The 18,099-nt window shown below is 38.4% G+C and overlaps 2 protein-coding genes across 2 annotated transcripts; one reads left to right on the top strand and one right to left on the bottom strand.

The window, feature by feature from the left end:
• The first annotated feature begins 3,949 nt into the window (after nucleotides 1–3,949).
• On the top strand, nucleotides 3,950–8,767 carry LOC125193040 (secretory carrier-associated membrane protein 1-like). Its single transcript, XM_048090745.2, has 13 exons — nucleotides 3,950–4,176; nucleotides 4,638–4,697; nucleotides 5,439–5,552; nucleotides 5,664–5,726; nucleotides 6,506–6,539; nucleotides 6,615–6,737; nucleotides 7,392–7,454; nucleotides 7,542–7,635; nucleotides 7,749–7,794; nucleotides 7,877–7,944; nucleotides 8,150–8,198; nucleotides 8,308–8,373; nucleotides 8,456–8,767. The coding sequence occupies exons 1-13, from the start codon at nucleotides 4,120–4,122 to the stop codon at nucleotides 8,540–8,542; spliced, it is 924 nt and encodes a 307-aa protein (XP_047946702.1). The 5' UTR covers nucleotides 3,950–4,119; the 3' UTR covers nucleotides 8,543–8,767.
• A 114-nt stretch (nucleotides 8,768–8,881) lies between these two features.
• LOC125193037 (3',5'-bisphosphate nucleotidase AHL-like) lies at nucleotides 8,882–11,480 on the bottom strand. Its single transcript, XM_048090740.2, has 3 exons — nucleotides 10,992–11,480; nucleotides 9,381–10,068; nucleotides 8,882–9,262 (listed from the first exon to the last, which is right to left on the bottom strand). Exons 1-3 carry the CDS (start codon nucleotides 11,338–11,340, stop codon nucleotides 8,959–8,961), a joined length of 1,341 nt encoding a protein of 446 aa, XP_047946697.2. The 5' UTR covers nucleotides 11,341–11,480; the 3' UTR covers nucleotides 8,882–8,958.
• Between the last annotated feature and the right edge of the window lie 6,619 nt (nucleotides 11,481–18,099).

Genomic DNA, 18,099 nt, shown 5'->3' with positions numbered 1-18,099 from the left:
GATGGAAGCTATTCTCGTAACAGGTGAGTAAGTATCAAAGAAGTCATGCCCTTCTTTCTGCTTGAAGCCTTTCACCACTAGGCGAACTTTGTACTTATCTACAGTACCATCGGGTTTATATTTCTTTTTCAGAATCCACTTGCATCCTAAGGCCTTGCAGCCTTCCGGCAAGTCTACTAACACCCATGTGTTATTTAGCATAATGGATTCCATTTCACTGTTGATAGCTTCTAGCCACTACACTGCGTCTGGGCCAGACAATGCTTCTGATAGTGACTTTGGTTCACCATCCAACATAAAAGTTATGAAGTCTGGACCAAAAGTCTTAGCCACTCTAACTCTTTTACCACGTCTTGGTTCTACATCCTCAGGATTTGTCCTCGTCACTTTTGGAGAATTATAACTAGTGGTTTCATCCATCATTCTTTCACTAGAACGATCATCTTGCTTCTTGCAAGGAAACACATTCTCAAAGAATACAACATTCCTTGACTCAATTACTGTTCCTTCAGCTACATCAGGTATAGCTGACTTATGAACTAAGAAGCGACATGCGCTACTGTTCAATGCATATCCAATAAAGATACAATCGACTGTTTTAGGGCCAATTGCAACTTGTTTTGGAGGCGGCACTTGTACCTTTGCTAAACACCCCCACACTTTAAGGTACGTATATGAAGGTTTCTTTCCCTTCCACAATTCATAAGGAGTCATATCCCTATTTTTGAGTGGAATCTTATTTAAGATGTAATTTGCGGTTAGCAAAGCTTCCCCCCACATGTTTTGGGGTAAACCTGAATTAATCAACAGAGCATTCATCATCTCTTTCAGTGTTCGATTTTTGCGTTCAGCAACACCATTCGACTGAGGAGAATATGGAGCCGTGGTTTGGTGAATTATACCACTTGCATGACATAATTCTGCAAACGGCGCCACATATTCACCACCTCTATCACTTCGAACACACTTAATTCGACAATTAAGTTGATTTTCGGCTTCATTTTTGAAGTCTTTAAACGCTTCAATTGCCTCATCTTTACTTCTTAATAAGTAAATATAACAATACCTTGTGCAATCATCAATGAATGTGATGAAATACTTTTTACCACATCTGGTTTGCACAAATTTTAAATCACATATATCTGTATGGATCAATTCTAGAGGTTTTGTGCTCCGTTCTACCGAGCGGAACGACAGCTTGGTCATTTTTGCTTCAACACAGACTTCACATTTCTTTTGTGAATTAAACTCATCAACTTTTAGTAAATTAAGATTTACTAATTTTTTATAGCAATTAGATTTACATGTCCCAATCTTTTATGCCATAAATCAGAGCACTCAAGCAAATAAGAAGATGTGCCATCTTCCTTATTGCTTATTGCTTATTGCTTTTCCACGGTGAATGACCATAACATTCAGCTCAAAAAGCCCATTCACTAGGTGACCTTCACCTATGAACTTTCCATACTTGGTCAATATAACCTTTTCACACTCAAATTCTAGTGAAAATCCATGATTTACTAGAAGTGAGCCTGACACCAAATTATTTCGGATGTCTGGGATATGCAGCACATCCTTAAGGGTAAGAACCTTTCCAGATCCTAATTTTAGGAATACGTTACCAACACCAACCACCTCAGAAGAGGCTTGATTTCCCATGCGTACTTTTCTATCTCCAACAGATTTGTAAGTAGAAAAAACGCTTCTCTCGGAGTACACATGACATGTGGCACCCGTATCAACAAACCATTCATTTGGATTATTACCATGGTTCACGTCGGAGACCATTGCGACCACCTCGTGATCTTTGTTGTTTATAACAACACGTTTAAATAATTTGCACAATATTGTCTCCATCAATAAGTACACAATTATATTGAACCATATGTGCATTGGTATATTCAACACCACATGCATTATTACTATCAAGTCAAAACTGGTCTTGCTTGTCAAATGACAAACGATAAACACAATTCTCAAGAGAATGGATCTCAAGAAATTAACCACTTCATTGCGCATCGACATTGCGTCTGTTTGTTGCTTCATTCCAGCTTTGAATTTTATGTTTCCTCCAGCTTCGGTCGACATGATGATGGCAAGAGTACACTATCTCGTCTTGCGATTGTTGGAAATAGTGTAGCCTTTACACGGGCAACTCTTTCTATTACAAAAGAACCAAAAAACTAGAAGGTAAATAAAACAAAAGAAATATAATAAAAGAACAAGATGCAAACTATCGTCTTCTTCAAGTCGAGTTGAGGTATCCCTCTCTCCGCAAGACGAGATACGCCTCGGCTAGTGCTCACGGATTGGCGCAACGTCCCCAAAGATGAAACGAATTTCCTCCTACCGAGTTGAAGCACCTCAAACTCGTAGGCTCTGGCGAACTTGAATTGGAGGCGAGAACTGAGCTATGCAATGCTCCTAAGATGCGAGCTAGAATGCTTGAGAGCTTAGAAAGAAGAGAGAATGATTGTTGGTGTGTTCTCCTCTCCCAAACTCCACCTATTTATAGGATAGGGGAGACCACCTCAAAGGTCTTGACATTAAGGCATACCATAATGCATTTGGAGGTTACCAAAAGATGAAAGGCCAAAGGCCTAGCCTTTTTAAATTTCCCACATGTTTTTTTCTTACAACACTCAACTCGACATCTTTGTTTGCCAATGTAATCACCAACCTATCTACCGATATTTCAATCCATCATTCTCCTTGGTTAATGAATCCACAAATTTGGCTTGCTTTTTCCACTACCTAGTGTCATGACTCGTGACAACTTGAATTGTATATTCAACCTCATCCTCTGAAACAAAAGGTATTTTTAGATATTATGCAATTATAGCATTTTTTTAGGATTTTAATTATTTTCCAAGTAAGATAAGTATGTTTCATGTCTATAAATAGTTGGATAACTTTTTTTCAGACATAATATTGGAAGTTTGTAAAAACATTTCCTTTGTATCGAAGAGCGCTTGTCTTGTACGTTTATCGTCCAATGTTAGTTAATTTCAAGAGCCAAAGTTTTACCTCGACAATGGCTAACGGCAAACAACATGAAGATAACTGCCCATGGAGATGCAACACTCTGAAAGCCAAATAGAGGAATATCATGGAAATCCCACAAAAGCGGAGAAGGGCACATGAGAAATGGTTGCGATTCCGATCAAATCATCGTGAGACAGACCCATGACGATTATTCATCAGATGAAGTGTCTTTACAGCTAACCACAATCGTAGATGCATGATGAGTTTCACATGGAGTTAGACGACCTTCCCTTCTTCAATAGAAACTTCATTGTAGAGGTTTTCCTATAATAAATTGTTGAAGTTGAGAGATTCTTTGGCTTCACACAGAATCCTGAATCTAAGCAAATGAAACGCTTTGTCTTGGTGGAAACAAGTACAGGATCAACTACATAAATATAAATATGATGATGAAGCGCAATTTAATTGCTAATTAAGGCCAGAAACATAGTACTCCTATTCTGTATACATACTGAGATACTCCATATCTATCTCTTTGAACGAGCCTTTTTGTCCTCTAAATGTCATCATCAGTTACACGATGTTACAAATTTAAACTTGATCTCCTTAAGTAGGTATTATTCCTACAAAACAAGAGTTTGTGAAGAAATGACAAAATGATATTATAGCCCAAGCACCCTTGACCAACAAAATGTGAAAAAAATACTTTTCCACTTCGGAAGAATTGTTTGTAGAATTTGTTTTTTCAATTTTAAGAGTAAATATCCATATTCTGTTTATCCGATTTGAATAAGTATGTAAGTGTGTCAGTTGATCAAATGGTAATGTGTAAGATAAATGCGGTTTAAGTCTATCATAACACGACCTTTGTTATCAATTTAATATAGGGTGATTATACACAAGTAATTCCAAGAAAAATAATTTTTTAATCTAAAAGCGTACACGCTGTCGCTGACTGCTGACAGAGCCCCCCACACCCTAGACTCCTTTTCAACCGCTTCAATCCTCTACAGTATTATTCTTCCATCCTAAGCTACGATTAATTTTTTTATTTTCGTTGTTGGAGTTGCACTATTTAGATCTACGAAATCTGCGAATTAGTGGATTTAGTTGAAGAATTCAGTCAATAAGGAGATGGCAGGCCGTTACCATGAGAATCCATTTGAGGAAGAAGAAGTCAATCCATTTGCTGTAAGTGTTTCCTCTTTATCTGGTGTCAATCGTTCAATGTTTGATGGAAGTAGCGTTTTTTTTTGGCTTTTAATTGTTTGGGAATGTAGCTCTGTGTGCTCTTGATATGAAGAATTTGAATCTGAAGATAGGGTTTTGAGGATGATTTGACTTAGATTGACTATGTGTTCTGATCTAGTAATTGTTCGTTTCAGGGTTTTGTATGTGTATTTCTATCGAATTAATCGATGGATCTTGTGAAAATGTAGTTAGGTTATGCTACTAGGGCAGTTAACTTGTGCAATATCTGAGTTTAAACAATATGGACATGTTTCATCCAGTCTTCTGAATACTTAATAAACATCGTACCTATTAGAAAGTGTTTACATGATTATTTTTAAGTATGATCTTAATTTCTTTAGCATGTCTGTACCTTATATATTTACTTTATAGAATTAACATGTGTATCTTCTTATATGCAGGATGGAGGGAGAGGGAAGGCATCAGGACAACCAAAATTTAGTGGAGGCTCATTTTATACTGTTAGTTTTGTTAATTCTCTTCCCTTTTAAGGAGAGCCGTAGAGTTCTCCTGCAATTTAAATCACACCACTAGAATGAAGAGTTCTTATAGTGATTTGTTCTGTAAGTATTTTGTGAACTTTATTTTAGGGCATCACCCTTTTTCCTTGTAGATGGCTAGGGCTGGGGGTTGCAACAATGGCTGTGTTGAATAGTAAAAAGGAATTGGTGACAATGAAAATGCTCTTTCTACGCATGAAAGAATAAAGCCAATTTGATTTCAGTTTTTAATAGCTAGAGTTGTGAGTTATCATGAAATAAATACAGCCTACATATTTGAGGAAGATTTTAGAGGCCTGTTTCCTGTGTTCAAACATCTCCAGTCGTTTTTTTGCGATCTAATGTGTTCTGTTAATATGTGTGGAAGTCCGATGTTCATTCCAGCCCACACGTTCGGGGGGGTGTTAAGATTTCTAAATCTTGTCCACATCGACTTAGTGATAATCCTATCTAATATATAATCTTCTCTCCGTATGAGACCTTTAAAGGGGGTGAGTGGCCCATTTCTAATAACTTCCATACCAGTAAGATTTCCAATGTGGTGGTTGAAATGTTAGATTATGTCGTAGACATATTGTGTAGTAGAAGCATAATTGGTCCCACATAAACTAGCAATTTTATACTCACCATCATAAATTGGATAACATATCTGTTCAGGTTGAATTGTTTTTTTAATTGAGTTCATGTGATTTTTTTTTTCAGACTACTGGAAGTGTTCCACCTGCTGTAAACTCAAGGCTCTCACCCCTCCCACCAGAGCCTGCCGATTTCTACAATCCTACTGCATCAGTTGATATTCCTCTTGATGGTGCTACTGTATGTGCCTTTTAGTAATTTTTAAACATGACAGCATGCAATGGTTTTTTTCCTCATTGGAATGGCTCTACGGCCTCTAATAAAATAGTACCTTTTTGAATTTGAATTTAGGACCTGAAAAAGAAAGAGAGAGAGCTGCAGGCCAAGGAATCTGAACTCAAGAGAAGGGAACAGGTACTTGTGGATGATTATTCACAATCTCGGTATTATTGTTTTTTCTTGGTGAGGCAACATTCATGATGTCGGTTTTGACATTCTTGAATGTAGCTGCCTCTTCCTGGCTATTAATTCTTGGAGGAGCAGCTGCGAACAAATCTAAATACTCCATCCGTCCACAAAAAATAGAGCACATTTACCATTTTTGACCGTCCACAAAAAATAGAGCACATTCATTTATAGAAAGTTTTCAACAAATAATTACCCTACACATCATTCCACTAACACTACTTCTCACTTACTTTTTCTCCTTCTCTCTTACTTTTTTCCCTTCTCTTTTACTTTACCAATTCTACATTAAAACCCGTGCCATACACCAATTGCTCTATTTTTGTGGACGGAGGAAGTATTTTTTTGCTGAAGTTTGTTTGTAGTTTTAGTACTATTTAATCAGTGAGAAAAGCATCTCAATAGGACTATGTTTGGTTGTCTTCCAAGGAAAAAATTCTTCATATTCTAATTCATTGACTCTCACCTTTTCTTCTGAAACCAAAGACTCAAAATCAGTCCAAATGATCCCTAGTTTCCTAAAAACTTCCTTATGATTTCTTTTTCCTTTTGCCTATTTGAGTCATTTGTATGAAATATTCTACAAATTTAGTAATACAATTATTTTGCTTGTTACAACTGGTAAAATTTAAGGGTAAGGATAATGTTTCCTGCTATAGTTGTAATGCACACAATCTTATATTCTTTTTACTGAATTTTTTTTTACAATTTCTGATGATGCTCTGTAGGAAGTTAGGCGGAAAGAAGAGGCTGCCTCACGAGGTGGTTTATATTCTCATTTTGGATTTTCTTATTATCATATCTGAACACCCCACTGAAGTCTTTTTTTCTTTTCAGCTGGTATTGTTCTTGAGGAGAAAAACTGGCCTCCATTCTTCCCCATCATTCATCATGACATTGCCAATGAAATACCGATTCATTTGCAGAAGCTGCAATATGTTGCATTTACAACCTTGTTGGGTATGTAAAATTTTACTCATATGAAGTTTTGTGATTATATTGTTAGTGAAGTTCTGCTATCTAAAGTGTATTACTTACTTTGGATCAATATCTATTTTTTCAGTGTGGAAATGGTGGTTACTTTAACTTGTAGTAGCATTTTATCTCTTTTCCATGATCCGGACTTAGTAAATAGCATCTTTAGTCGCTGTAAGATAGCTGACCATATCATACACCTTGAAGTGAAGCTCCAGAAAATTGTGTTATGCAAAATTGGCACATATATTGTGAGTAGTTGGGCATATATGGTACTCCTAACGTTAACTTGTTTTGTTTTTTTCTCATGCATGAATGAAGTCAATGATTAATTTTGGCTGCCAATGACTTATAGTTTTTGGAAGAGTACCTTTTGAATTGTGCAAATATATGTGCTCTTTCAAGTTAATTGGATTTACCAAATTGTTTCCATGCAATAAAATCTTACATGACCTCACTCTCAAAAGGTTATATTACATGCGGCTAAATTGTTCACTTTTTCTTGGCACTAGGCACAAACCTTAGGTATCCCTCATTTCTTTGCCTATTATTCTTACTTCTTGGGATGCTTTCCTCTATTTTGAATTATTGGGGTCAACGTTGTATGCTGCTAATGATATTTTTACTGGTGGAAATCAGGACTCTGTTTTGCCCTTCTCTGGAACGTTATAGCTGTAACTACTGCTTGGATTAAACTGGGAGGTTAGTTTTATATGAACCCGTTAAGTCTTTCGGTTAACATGTACTATATTTTAAATGGTTTCCTGACCGGAACTGTATGTCCACTAGATGCAAAGATCTGGTTTCTTGCTATTATATACTTCATATCTGGGGTTCCAGGAGCATATGTTTTATGGTATCGACCACTTTACCGTGCTTTTAGGTTGGTGACCTTGTTCTTTCAAATTTTCTTTAATTTTGAGGCCTTGGGGATAGATTCATTGCTAGCATCTACTGTTCTACATAACGTTTGACTGTACCTACATTATTTTACAGGACTGAAAGTGCTATGAAGTTTGGGTGGTTTTTCATGCTTTACATGGTATGTTGATTTTATTGTATCCAGAAATGGGTTTCCATCTTCTAGTGAGCGTATGATAATGTTTGATTTATTGTGTTTACAGCTGCACATTGGCTTCTGCATTTTTGCTGCAGTTGCACCTCCTGTCGTTTTCAGAGGAAAATCGCTAACGTGAGTCTGGCTTAACTTGTTATAATCTGCGTAATATCTGTTAAATTTTTCTTTTTCAATGAGCCCAAATGGGTTTTGTTGTTCGTGTCTTATTTTTCGTCTTATCCAACCACCCCATCTGTTGACAAATGTTTGAGATTCAGTTGAAAACTCCTCTTCATTGTTTATCAGTTTTAACTGAGTTCCCTCAATGTTGTTTCTGCAGAGGTATCCTCCCAGCGATTGATCTTATGGGTGACCACGTGCTAGTTGGGGTAAGTTGGCTTATAGTATTATTCTCAAATTATATGCTGCTCAGAGCTTGATTTATCAGCTAGAGAATGCATTGTTACTTACTGGTTTAGTATCGTTCTTGTTACACAGATTTTCTACTTCATTGGATTCGGGCTTTTCTGCCTCGAGTCAGTTCTCAGCATCTGGGTCATACAGGTACGAGTGCGAAATCGCTTTCTTATGGAAAAGATTGAATGGCTGTCACCTATCTAACAACAATGCTTCTCTCATTTCACAGCAAGTATACATGTATTTCCGAGGCAGTGGCAAAGCTGCAGAGATGAAGCGCGAGGCAGCGAGGGGAGCCTTGAGAGCAGCAATCTAATACCTCGAGAGCCACTTCATAGATGAACATATGTAAATCATATTTTGAAATTTATGGCATTCAAATATTGTTGTTGAGGAGACTTTTTGAAGGAGAGACACTAGGAAATATTAAAAACAAAAAAATGGATATAGAAACTGCTAACTGAGTTTGTTGATTCATAGATTGTTTGTAAAATTCATTGTTTGGCATTTCTATTCCAGCTTATGAATACAATTAATTTCACTTTTTAGCTCTCTTTTATACGGTAATCACCAACACAAAGAAACATACACAACTAGTTCGTAGACCACAAATTTACAGTACTGAATTATTCTTAAATGAGAGAGAGAGAGAGAGTACTTTTAACAATATTTATATATATTAGGTCTGTATGTATAGTGTGCCTTGAATAATAATGGATATGTAGTGTGGAATTAAAGACTAGAAGAGTTCCAGCTAGCATCAACAGCTCTGATAATCTTCTCATGTAATGTAGCTCCAGAAGAAGCAATTATGCCACGATCAAGACCTTCTAAGTACATCCCTCTCGAGAAGCAAAGAGGATGGCCTCCGGCGTCCGTCACGACCCCGCCGGCTTCTTGAATGATGACGACACCGGCTGCGTGGTCCCATATCTTCTCCTTGTAACCAGCTCGAGCGAACTTCATGAATATCTCAGCGTCTCCTCGTGCTATGGCTGCGTACTTCACCATAGAGTACACCCGTAGTGGCTCGTTCCTGCAACAAGTACGCGCATGAAGCTTATCCCGCATGGTATAACTCGGAAGCATAAACGCAGGCGTGAAAGTTAAAACAACGGGAAGAAAGAGTAGGGTGAACAAGGGGAGAACTTTACCTGAGCCCAACACTATGAGCTAGCCCTGCGGTGAAGGAATGACTCGAATTTGCTTTCTCAACGGGCTCACAGAACGTGGCCAGTGCCGGGTTGTCGATGGTCGAGACTTTGATCTCTCTTGCAGAGTTTGGCCAGACAAACTTCTTCTCTTTCTCAAGCAATGGCTGCATCCAGGCTCCACCACTCTCTTTCTTTGCATAAATCACACATCCTCTATCCCACGACGTTGATGATGGCGACGCCAATCTAGATACGATTCTTTGGTAGCCGTTTTGGTAACTCAGCCATTCTTTCTTCATCGGGTAATTAGGGCACCCGAGAACCCCAAGCACAGGCTCACCATCCTCTATCAAGGCAAGAGCAATTGCATACTGATCGCCACGTACAAAACCTAACGTACCGTCAACAGGGTCCAGAACCCAGAATCTCCCTGTGGGCCCGCCAGGCGAGTTGCACCTACTGATGGCCTCAAGAACCTCAGATGTGTTTAGAGGAGCAGCCGGTGGTCGAATCCCAAAACTAGGCGCCTCAGCTAGGCTGTCGTTAACAGTTTTTGCAACAGCATCTAGTAAGCCAACAGAATCACACCTCGACAGTGTTTCAACGTCTTCTTCAGCTACAATGGATACGTTTTCACTCCCAAATGCCTCAGACAACACCCAGCTCACGGTTGCTTGAACACTCCAATCTGCTTAGAAGTAGCAATTGGAGCATTAGCCACTCCGACCTATGTCACACGCACACACACACATCTCAGGGTTGTAAAAACTTCTAGTTCTTTCGTTTTCTCGTGCCAAAAAAGAAGAAGCAAAAGCAAATGTTTTCTGAAAGCAAGACTACATAATCTCCCAACTGGAACTGTTTGGCAGTTAAAGATTACCTATCAGACTTTATGTCATAATCAGTAAATCAAACCACACCTCCCCAAGAATGCATTCTTGTTTAGATCTTTCAGCAAGCATTCAAATAACATAATTCTTGGAAATATTTACAAATTATCACATCCTTTTGATATAAACAATTCAATATCTGCACCTACATCCAGTGACTACAAACGAACAGTCTTCACGATACATAATCTCGATACAAATGACAGAAGATGTTTAAGCTACTGGCTGAGTAAACAAGCTCTCTGTAAATCCTTCTATGAGTATATGCATATAACATAGAGTTCACTTGCTGTTCCACATCACTACGTATCTCCAAATTCAGCTCAAATATGAGGTCAAGACAACTATATACCAGCTTCAAAACCAATATACAACTACTAGTTTACACTTAATTAAAGATCATGCATTATAAAAAAAAAATTAATGCTGCTGATCACAGAAAGCATTTCAACAAATCCACAAAACTTTCAAAGTCAAAACAAAGAAACATTCTTGACCAATATTTTATGGCAGATATTAATCAAATCACACGTCCACGATCAACCAATCATACAAATCACTAAAAGCAAAGCCCACTTGCTCAGCCAAGCACCACTCCATCTCAAGATAGCCTAAAACATCCAACCACAATTAAAATATTGATATAATATCAATAAAGAAAAACAAAAAAGATCCCATTTTTCACTAGTTAAAGAAAATTCGAGAACGTCTCATTTCATACCGGCGACAGTGACCGGAGAATCGTCGTCTTTAGACTGAACATTGACATTGCTTTGGAAAATCAAGGTCTGTTGAACTCTGCGGCAGAGCAAAGACGCCATGTGCACTGCCTTGACTGCCACCTCCAGCTCCCGCGCGTATTTCTCCAAGTCCATGGACTCGAATTCCACGTTGCAATTCAGGGCCGTGGCGGAATTGAGCGTGTGGCCGCAGCGGAGGCGGGGAAAGGGGTGGATTTGTAGCTTGGGAAGGAGGTGTTGATGGAGAATTGAAGGAGAATTTCTGTAGGGAGGAAGCAGTGGGCGCGGGAGGCGAATTTTGGCGGCTGAATTCGGGGAAGAAATGGGCATTTTAAATGATGGATGGAAAGATTGGATTTTTGATGGAATTTCAGAGAATGATGACAAAATTTGGGAGGCAACAAAAGCACACGAGTGCGTCGGCTTTTCTATTTGCTGCTAATAATTTTCACATAATTGTTTAAACCACCGCGATTTTCATGTGCCAAGTAATTTTCGGAACACAAATTTATCCTATATTATTGGTTAATTAAGAAAAATATCTAGAATTATCGATATTTGCAATGAAAGCTGGATTATAATCGTGTATTAAAATATCTTGTAATTTATGATAAGCTATAGTTGTATGATAAGTATATAAATGGGGTTTAATTGCTCAATTTTAGAAGCTGAATTATAGTAATTGTGAATTAGTTGTTGGATTTATATTGAGTAGTTAGTTACGCAGTACTATGACCACCAATAATAATTCTACTTTGATTTAACTCTAAGGTTTATGAATATAAAGAAAATGAGTAAAAAGAGTTATGAAACGTATAACCTACTTTTATTAATACAAGAGATCAATTTTGCACTCTTTTATGGACTACTGAAGAAAATTTAGTTGTCTATATGTTCACTCATCTTATTTCAAATTTAATCTTTTACTTTTCCACATGATGTTTTTAGCTTAGTGGTCGAGATATACAATAATAATTGCATTTTTTTAAAGTTTACATTCACCACTTCTTTAATATTTTCTATTTCTATACATTTTTTCCTTTTCCTTCTTGAGTAACATTTTTGGGGTTATAATCTTGCTTAATAATATGGACTTTCTTTTATTAAAATGGACTTCCCACTTCCCATTATTGGATACAAGTTGTGATATATCTATCCAAAATACTCATTTTAGATATAAGCCCAAATTTATAACTTCAAAGTCATTTTCTAATAAGTCTATATATGTATACACTACAACAATATAATGTGATATTACTCAACAAATAAAAGTTCAATTTTTGCAAATTATTGTAAATGCACGAGGCTTTTATCTAAGATAGAATTGGGGACAAATAAACAATTCTATAGAATAAAGACAAAACCATACCATATAAAAAGTTAAAATTTATTTTAGCCATGTTTTAGTATGGGACGAAGTTAATGATGCGCCAATTAAATTCAAGAATGAGGGAGCCGCAAACTGTAAAGATTCAACTAAATCATCTAATGATTGTATCGTTTACATTTATTATTCTTGTACTTATCTGCACTTCTTAATCTGTAGATAAATGTAATCATCACAATCAAAAGATAAAATGTCATGTTTTCATTCATTGAGTAAAGAAACTACCAATATACTTTTAAGTAGGGATGTCAATTGGGCCGGCTCGTCGGGTTTCGGCCAACCCTACTCGGATTGCGAGTCATTCGGGTACAAGCTAACCGGGTTGTGGTTTCTTTCGGTTATAAAAGTTCAACCCTAACCCTAAAATTTCGGGTTTCGGGCTAGCCCAGCAGGTTAATCGGGTTACTGCTGATAATATTAACATGCGACAATCCAATAAATAATGATTAAAATTACTAATATTCATACAATGTAAAATATTTAATTATGATATATATGCTTAAACTCAATCATATACATGATCAAATATTAATATTTGAGATATTTCGTGGAATTTTAGTGCATGTTTTAGAAATTTAAATATTTTTTAGTAAATTTGAAGTTTTAAATTTATTTATGAATTATTATATTAATAAAAATTCAATATATAATTTATATATTTAATTATAAAATTGAAAGCTATTGTTTCTATTAAAATTAATTAATGAAGTGTCGAATTAGGAGTAAAAAAAATATAATAATAGAATTTTATCGAGTTTTCGGGCCAGTCCATCGGGTTTTCGGATCTGACCCCTAACGGGTTGCTGGTTAATCGGGTGTGGGTTAATCGGGTTTTGATTTTATCAGGCTAGAAATTTTCAGCCCTAACCCTACAAATTTGGCGGGCTAATCGGGCCAGCCCACGAATTACTGAAAATTTATAGCCCGATAAAATTACAGCCCGATTAGCCCGCACCCGATTAGCCCGCAACTAGTTAGGGCCAGACCCGAAAACCCGATAAAATTTCTATCGTTCTATTTGTTTGACTCTAATTCGACACTTCATTGGTTATTTTATAATATAGATTACTAAAAAAATAACTTTCAATTTTATATATTAAATATATAAATTATATATTAAATTTTTATTAACATAATAATTGATATATAAATTAGAAACTTCAAATTCACGAAAAATATATTTAAATTTCTAAAACATGCTTTAAAATTTCTTGATGTTTATGTTTTATTTTGTATAAATCTCAAAATATTAGTATTTGATCATGTTTATGTTTGAGTTTAAGCATATATCTCAAATTTATCATAATTAAATATTTTACATTTTATAAATATAACTAATTTTCACCATTATTTATTGGATTGAACGCGTGTTAATTTTATCGGTAGCAATCCGATTAGCCCGCTGGGCTAGCCCGAAACCCGAGCTTTTAGGGTTAGGGTTGAACTTTTATAACCCGAAAAAATCACAACCCGATTAGCCCGCACCCGATTGACCCGCAACCCAAATAGGGTTGGCCCAAAACCCGGTGGGCTGGCCCGACTGACATTCCTACTTTTAAGTATTTACTTCAACGCTTCATCAAATGAAAATTTGATTTTGATGCATATATTAGGCTCATCTTTTATTTTATACTATCATGGTTTCTTTTTCATTTGTGCATAACAATTTAACATTCAACAAATCATATGCATGAATTAAATTAAAGGTGGATCATAAATTAATTAGTTAGAGCTAATTAAATTTAAATATTTATAACATAGTAGTAGTAATGTAATGTAGAATGGAGTGAGCCTTGCAGTGTATAGAACGAGAGATTGCTTTATCAATGCAATAGAGAAAGTGACGTAATTAGTTGAATCGAAGGAGTTAGATATTTCCATTTCATTAATTATTCTATCCATAGATGTGACTGGAGAGGTATCCTCGAAGATATTCAATGATTAAGAAGCAGATATTAATAGTAACCGTTGATAATTGTAGTAATTTTTCAACAACTAACCAGCGTGATGTACTGGATGGATCAACCTCACGTCATCCAGATTTTAGATTTTACACGAGACAATTATTTTCAATTTTTCCATACCCTTATCATCCACAGTAACTGGTGAGCGACCGGCTAGCCGATACCCGGCGCTAGTCGGTACGCTCCGCCAAACTATTGCAACCGGCGAGTGCAGAATCGGCGAGAATTTCGGCGAGCGCTCGCCGGTTCTAGGGCACTGGTCGATGCGCTCGCCGCCAATGTAGGCTGGCGATTGGCGAGCGATCGGCCAGCGTAATTTTTTTTATTTTTTATTTATTAAATTTTCGAAACACTATATATACGCGATTTTCACGTCATTTTCATACGCACCACTTGTTTTGACGAGTTTTCTCTCTCTCTTAATTTCTGTACAAGAACAACAGCGCGAAATGAGTAACGCAGGTGGTAGTAGTGGTAGTAGTGATGAGGAGTACGAACGGCAAATGGACGAAGCATTGGAGGCCTATACGGAGGGTGAGATAGACCAGCTGCTACAAAGGGCTATGCAGCCGGCGGTACCCCGACCTCCACCTGTTGTCCACCGCCAAGCAGTGATTCCTCGGGATCACGTAGCTGCACATCAGCGACTATATGACGACTACTTCGCAGAGCGACTGCGGTTTAACGCCAACATGTTCAGGCGGCGTTTTAGGATGTGCAGGGAGCTGTTTATGCGTATCGTTGAAGCTTTGGAGCGTCGATATAAGTGCTTCCGCTTCAGGCACGATGCGGCTGGTAGACCCGGCCACACCCCTATTCAAAAGTGCACTGCGGCAATCAGGCAGTTGGCCTACGGAGGCGCGGCAGACATGTGGGACGAGTACCTCCACATCGGTGAGACGTCTGCCCTGAAGTGTCTGAAGCATTTCTGTGAGGGCGTCGTTGAAATATTCCAGGACCAGTATCTTCGAAAACCTACCCCCGGAGACTGCCAGGATCTGATGCATATGCACGGGGAGAAGCATGGGTTCCCAGGGATGTTAGGCAGCATAGATTGTATGCATTGGGAGTGGAAAAACTGTCCCGCTGCCTGGAAGGGGTTCTACACCACCGGCTACAAGGGAAAGAATCCCACGATGATCCTCGAGGCCGTAGCTGATTATCGGCTGTGGATTTGGCACGCGTATTTTGGGATAACTGGGTCGAACAACGACCTCAACGTCCTCAACTCGTCGCCCCTTTTCAACGAGCAGTGTCAGGGCGTCGGTCCGGCCATCAGTTTTGTCGCCAACGGCAACCGGCATGATATGGGCTACTACTTGGGGGATGGGATATACCCTAGGTGGCTCGTCTTTGTGAAGACTGTCAGAAGCGCAAATGAGGACAGGAAGGCCTACTTTGCGGAACACCAGGAGTCGGCGCGCAACGACGTGGAGCGCGCATTTGGTGTGCTCCAGGCTCGATGGGCGGCAATTAGGGGTCCAACGCGTTTGTTGCATGTCGACTGCATTGCTTCTATAATGTACGCCTGTATTATCATGCACAACATGATAGTCGAAGATGAAGGTGTACAACTGACTAATTGGGTCAACGACGATGAAGCCGGTCCAAGCCACGGCGTGGCCACCCCAAACGTACCAAGGGGGGTACCTCACGACGAAGCCGGTCGTCTCCAGGCACATGCCGGCATGCGCCAAGTGGATGCGCATATACAACTCCAAAAGGATTTAATTGAAGAGTTGTGGGCGCGGAGGATCGCACGGCGATAGTTATTTTGGTTTAATGTATTTTTTTATTATGGTTTTTTTAATTAATGTAATTTTTTTTATTTTAATGAAATTAATGAATTTTTCCGTATATGTGTCGTATGTTTAATTCAGCATTTTGTGTTTAATTCCGCAAATTTATTAGTTGTTTATTTTAATAGTGTTGATGATGTGGCTAGTCTGTGGCTAGCCTATTGCTTGTCCAGTTGGTTGTCCTGTTGATGTGGCAGGAGGAATTTTAGTGCTGGATGATGTGGCAGGAGATAGGCTAGCCTATTTACCATTGTGGTTAGGGAATCCTTAACCCCATCCCGGATTTGGGCCGCAAGTCCCCTCCACATAATCATTCCCCCAAATTTGGGGTTTCAGGCCACAACTTCATTAACCCCGTAGGCCACATCTCGGGCCACAACTATTATTTTGCACTATTCACAACTACAACCTATTTTACTCGTAAAACAGAATACGTTGAACAATTAAAACCGGGAAAATTCATTGTTCAGTCGAAAAATAAAAAAATTACAAATCCTAGAAAAATATTTTACAAATCCTAAAAAAAAAAATATTAAGACCTAGAAAATAAAAATTTCAAGTCCTAAAAAAAATATTGAAATAATTTAGAGGATAGAAATGGAGAAATTGGTAGAAGAATGTTAAAGAAATGGGTATAAATAGGCAAAAAAAAATCAAAAAAAGAAAAATAAATAAAATTTGGGGGTTTTCGGCCCGTCCCGTAGCAGATAACCCTAGGCCGGGCCGGGCCCCGGGAGCGGCCCAGGGACGCAACTACGTCCTCGGGACCGTCCCGAGCTGTGCCGCTCCATGCTCCAACGCTGATCTCGGGCCGAGACTCGCGAGTTGCGGCCCGACCCCTATGCGTTAAGGATGCTCTTAGAGCATCTACAATGGATGCCGTAGTGGATGCCCCAGTGAGAGCCCTAGTGGTTGCCACGTCAGCATGCCCTATCTTTCTGCAATGGTGGAGCCCTAGTGCATGCCCTATCTATTATCCATTTCTCATTTCAATTTTAATTTTATTTTTTATGTTTACTAATTATAAATAGCAAAATTAGACTCCAAATTAAAGAACTAGCAAAAAACATAAATTATTATTTATTTTTTAAAATACAACGAAAGAGGTACAATTTCAACGACCACTACGTCGCCAAACTTCTTCAACCATGTCGTTCATGAGTTGAAGATGAGCTTGTTGGTTGCGCATGCTCTCCTGAGCTTGTCGCTGACTCCATAAGGTAAACCTCGAACGACCGGCGGGGTTGCCTAACCTGCGCTCGGAGCGGCTTCATCGTTGGACCACTCGCTAGTTGCACGACCTTTGAAGATGCTTAGAAGTGCAGTGCAGGTTTGTGTAATATCACTCGATCTAACAGGTCCAGATGATTCGACTAGACTTCAGAGGCAAGAAGATCATGAAACTATCAGACAGGGGTCGTTGGATGTACTCTATTTCTTCAAAACCTCAACCCACTATACTACAACTTAGCACAAGGAAGTAAAGGATCGATCCCACAAGGACGAAGGTGTTACGAAACTGCATTTGAGGATGTTTTGGGAAAAGGGGGCTGGCAGGGACAAATCGAAAAGTAGAGACAAGTTTCCCTACACTACCAGGGTCTGGAAAAGCATGCAGAAAAGTAAAAAGACATTCAGAAGGTACTGACAGGGTCTGGAGAACAATGCAGAAAAGTAAAGTACATGCAGAAAAAGTACTGACATAAAGCAGATCTGGTTCTAACTACCAACAACTTCATCTTCTTCGGGAATCAGACGAGAATAGCAGATAAAACAGAGTATTAAACACCATGAAAACAGAGCAAACTTCAGATCTAACTTAAAACGAGAAATTAAAGCTTAAACTACCAGATCTACGCTACTGGACCTAAAGGATGCAGAAACAGAAAGTAAATAGCCATAATCATGCACAACGTAAACAACAAACACCAGATACGCG

Source organism: Salvia hispanica, chromosome 4 (genome assembly GCF_029641045.1).
Source record: "Salvia hispanica isolate PSC_SH4W2 chromosome 4, Shi_PSC_v1, whole genome shotgun sequence".
NCBI classification, from domain to species: Eukaryota; Viridiplantae; Streptophyta; class Magnoliopsida; order Lamiales; family Lamiaceae; genus Salvia; species Salvia hispanica.
This window is presented reverse-complemented; position numbering and strand designations above follow the sequence as displayed.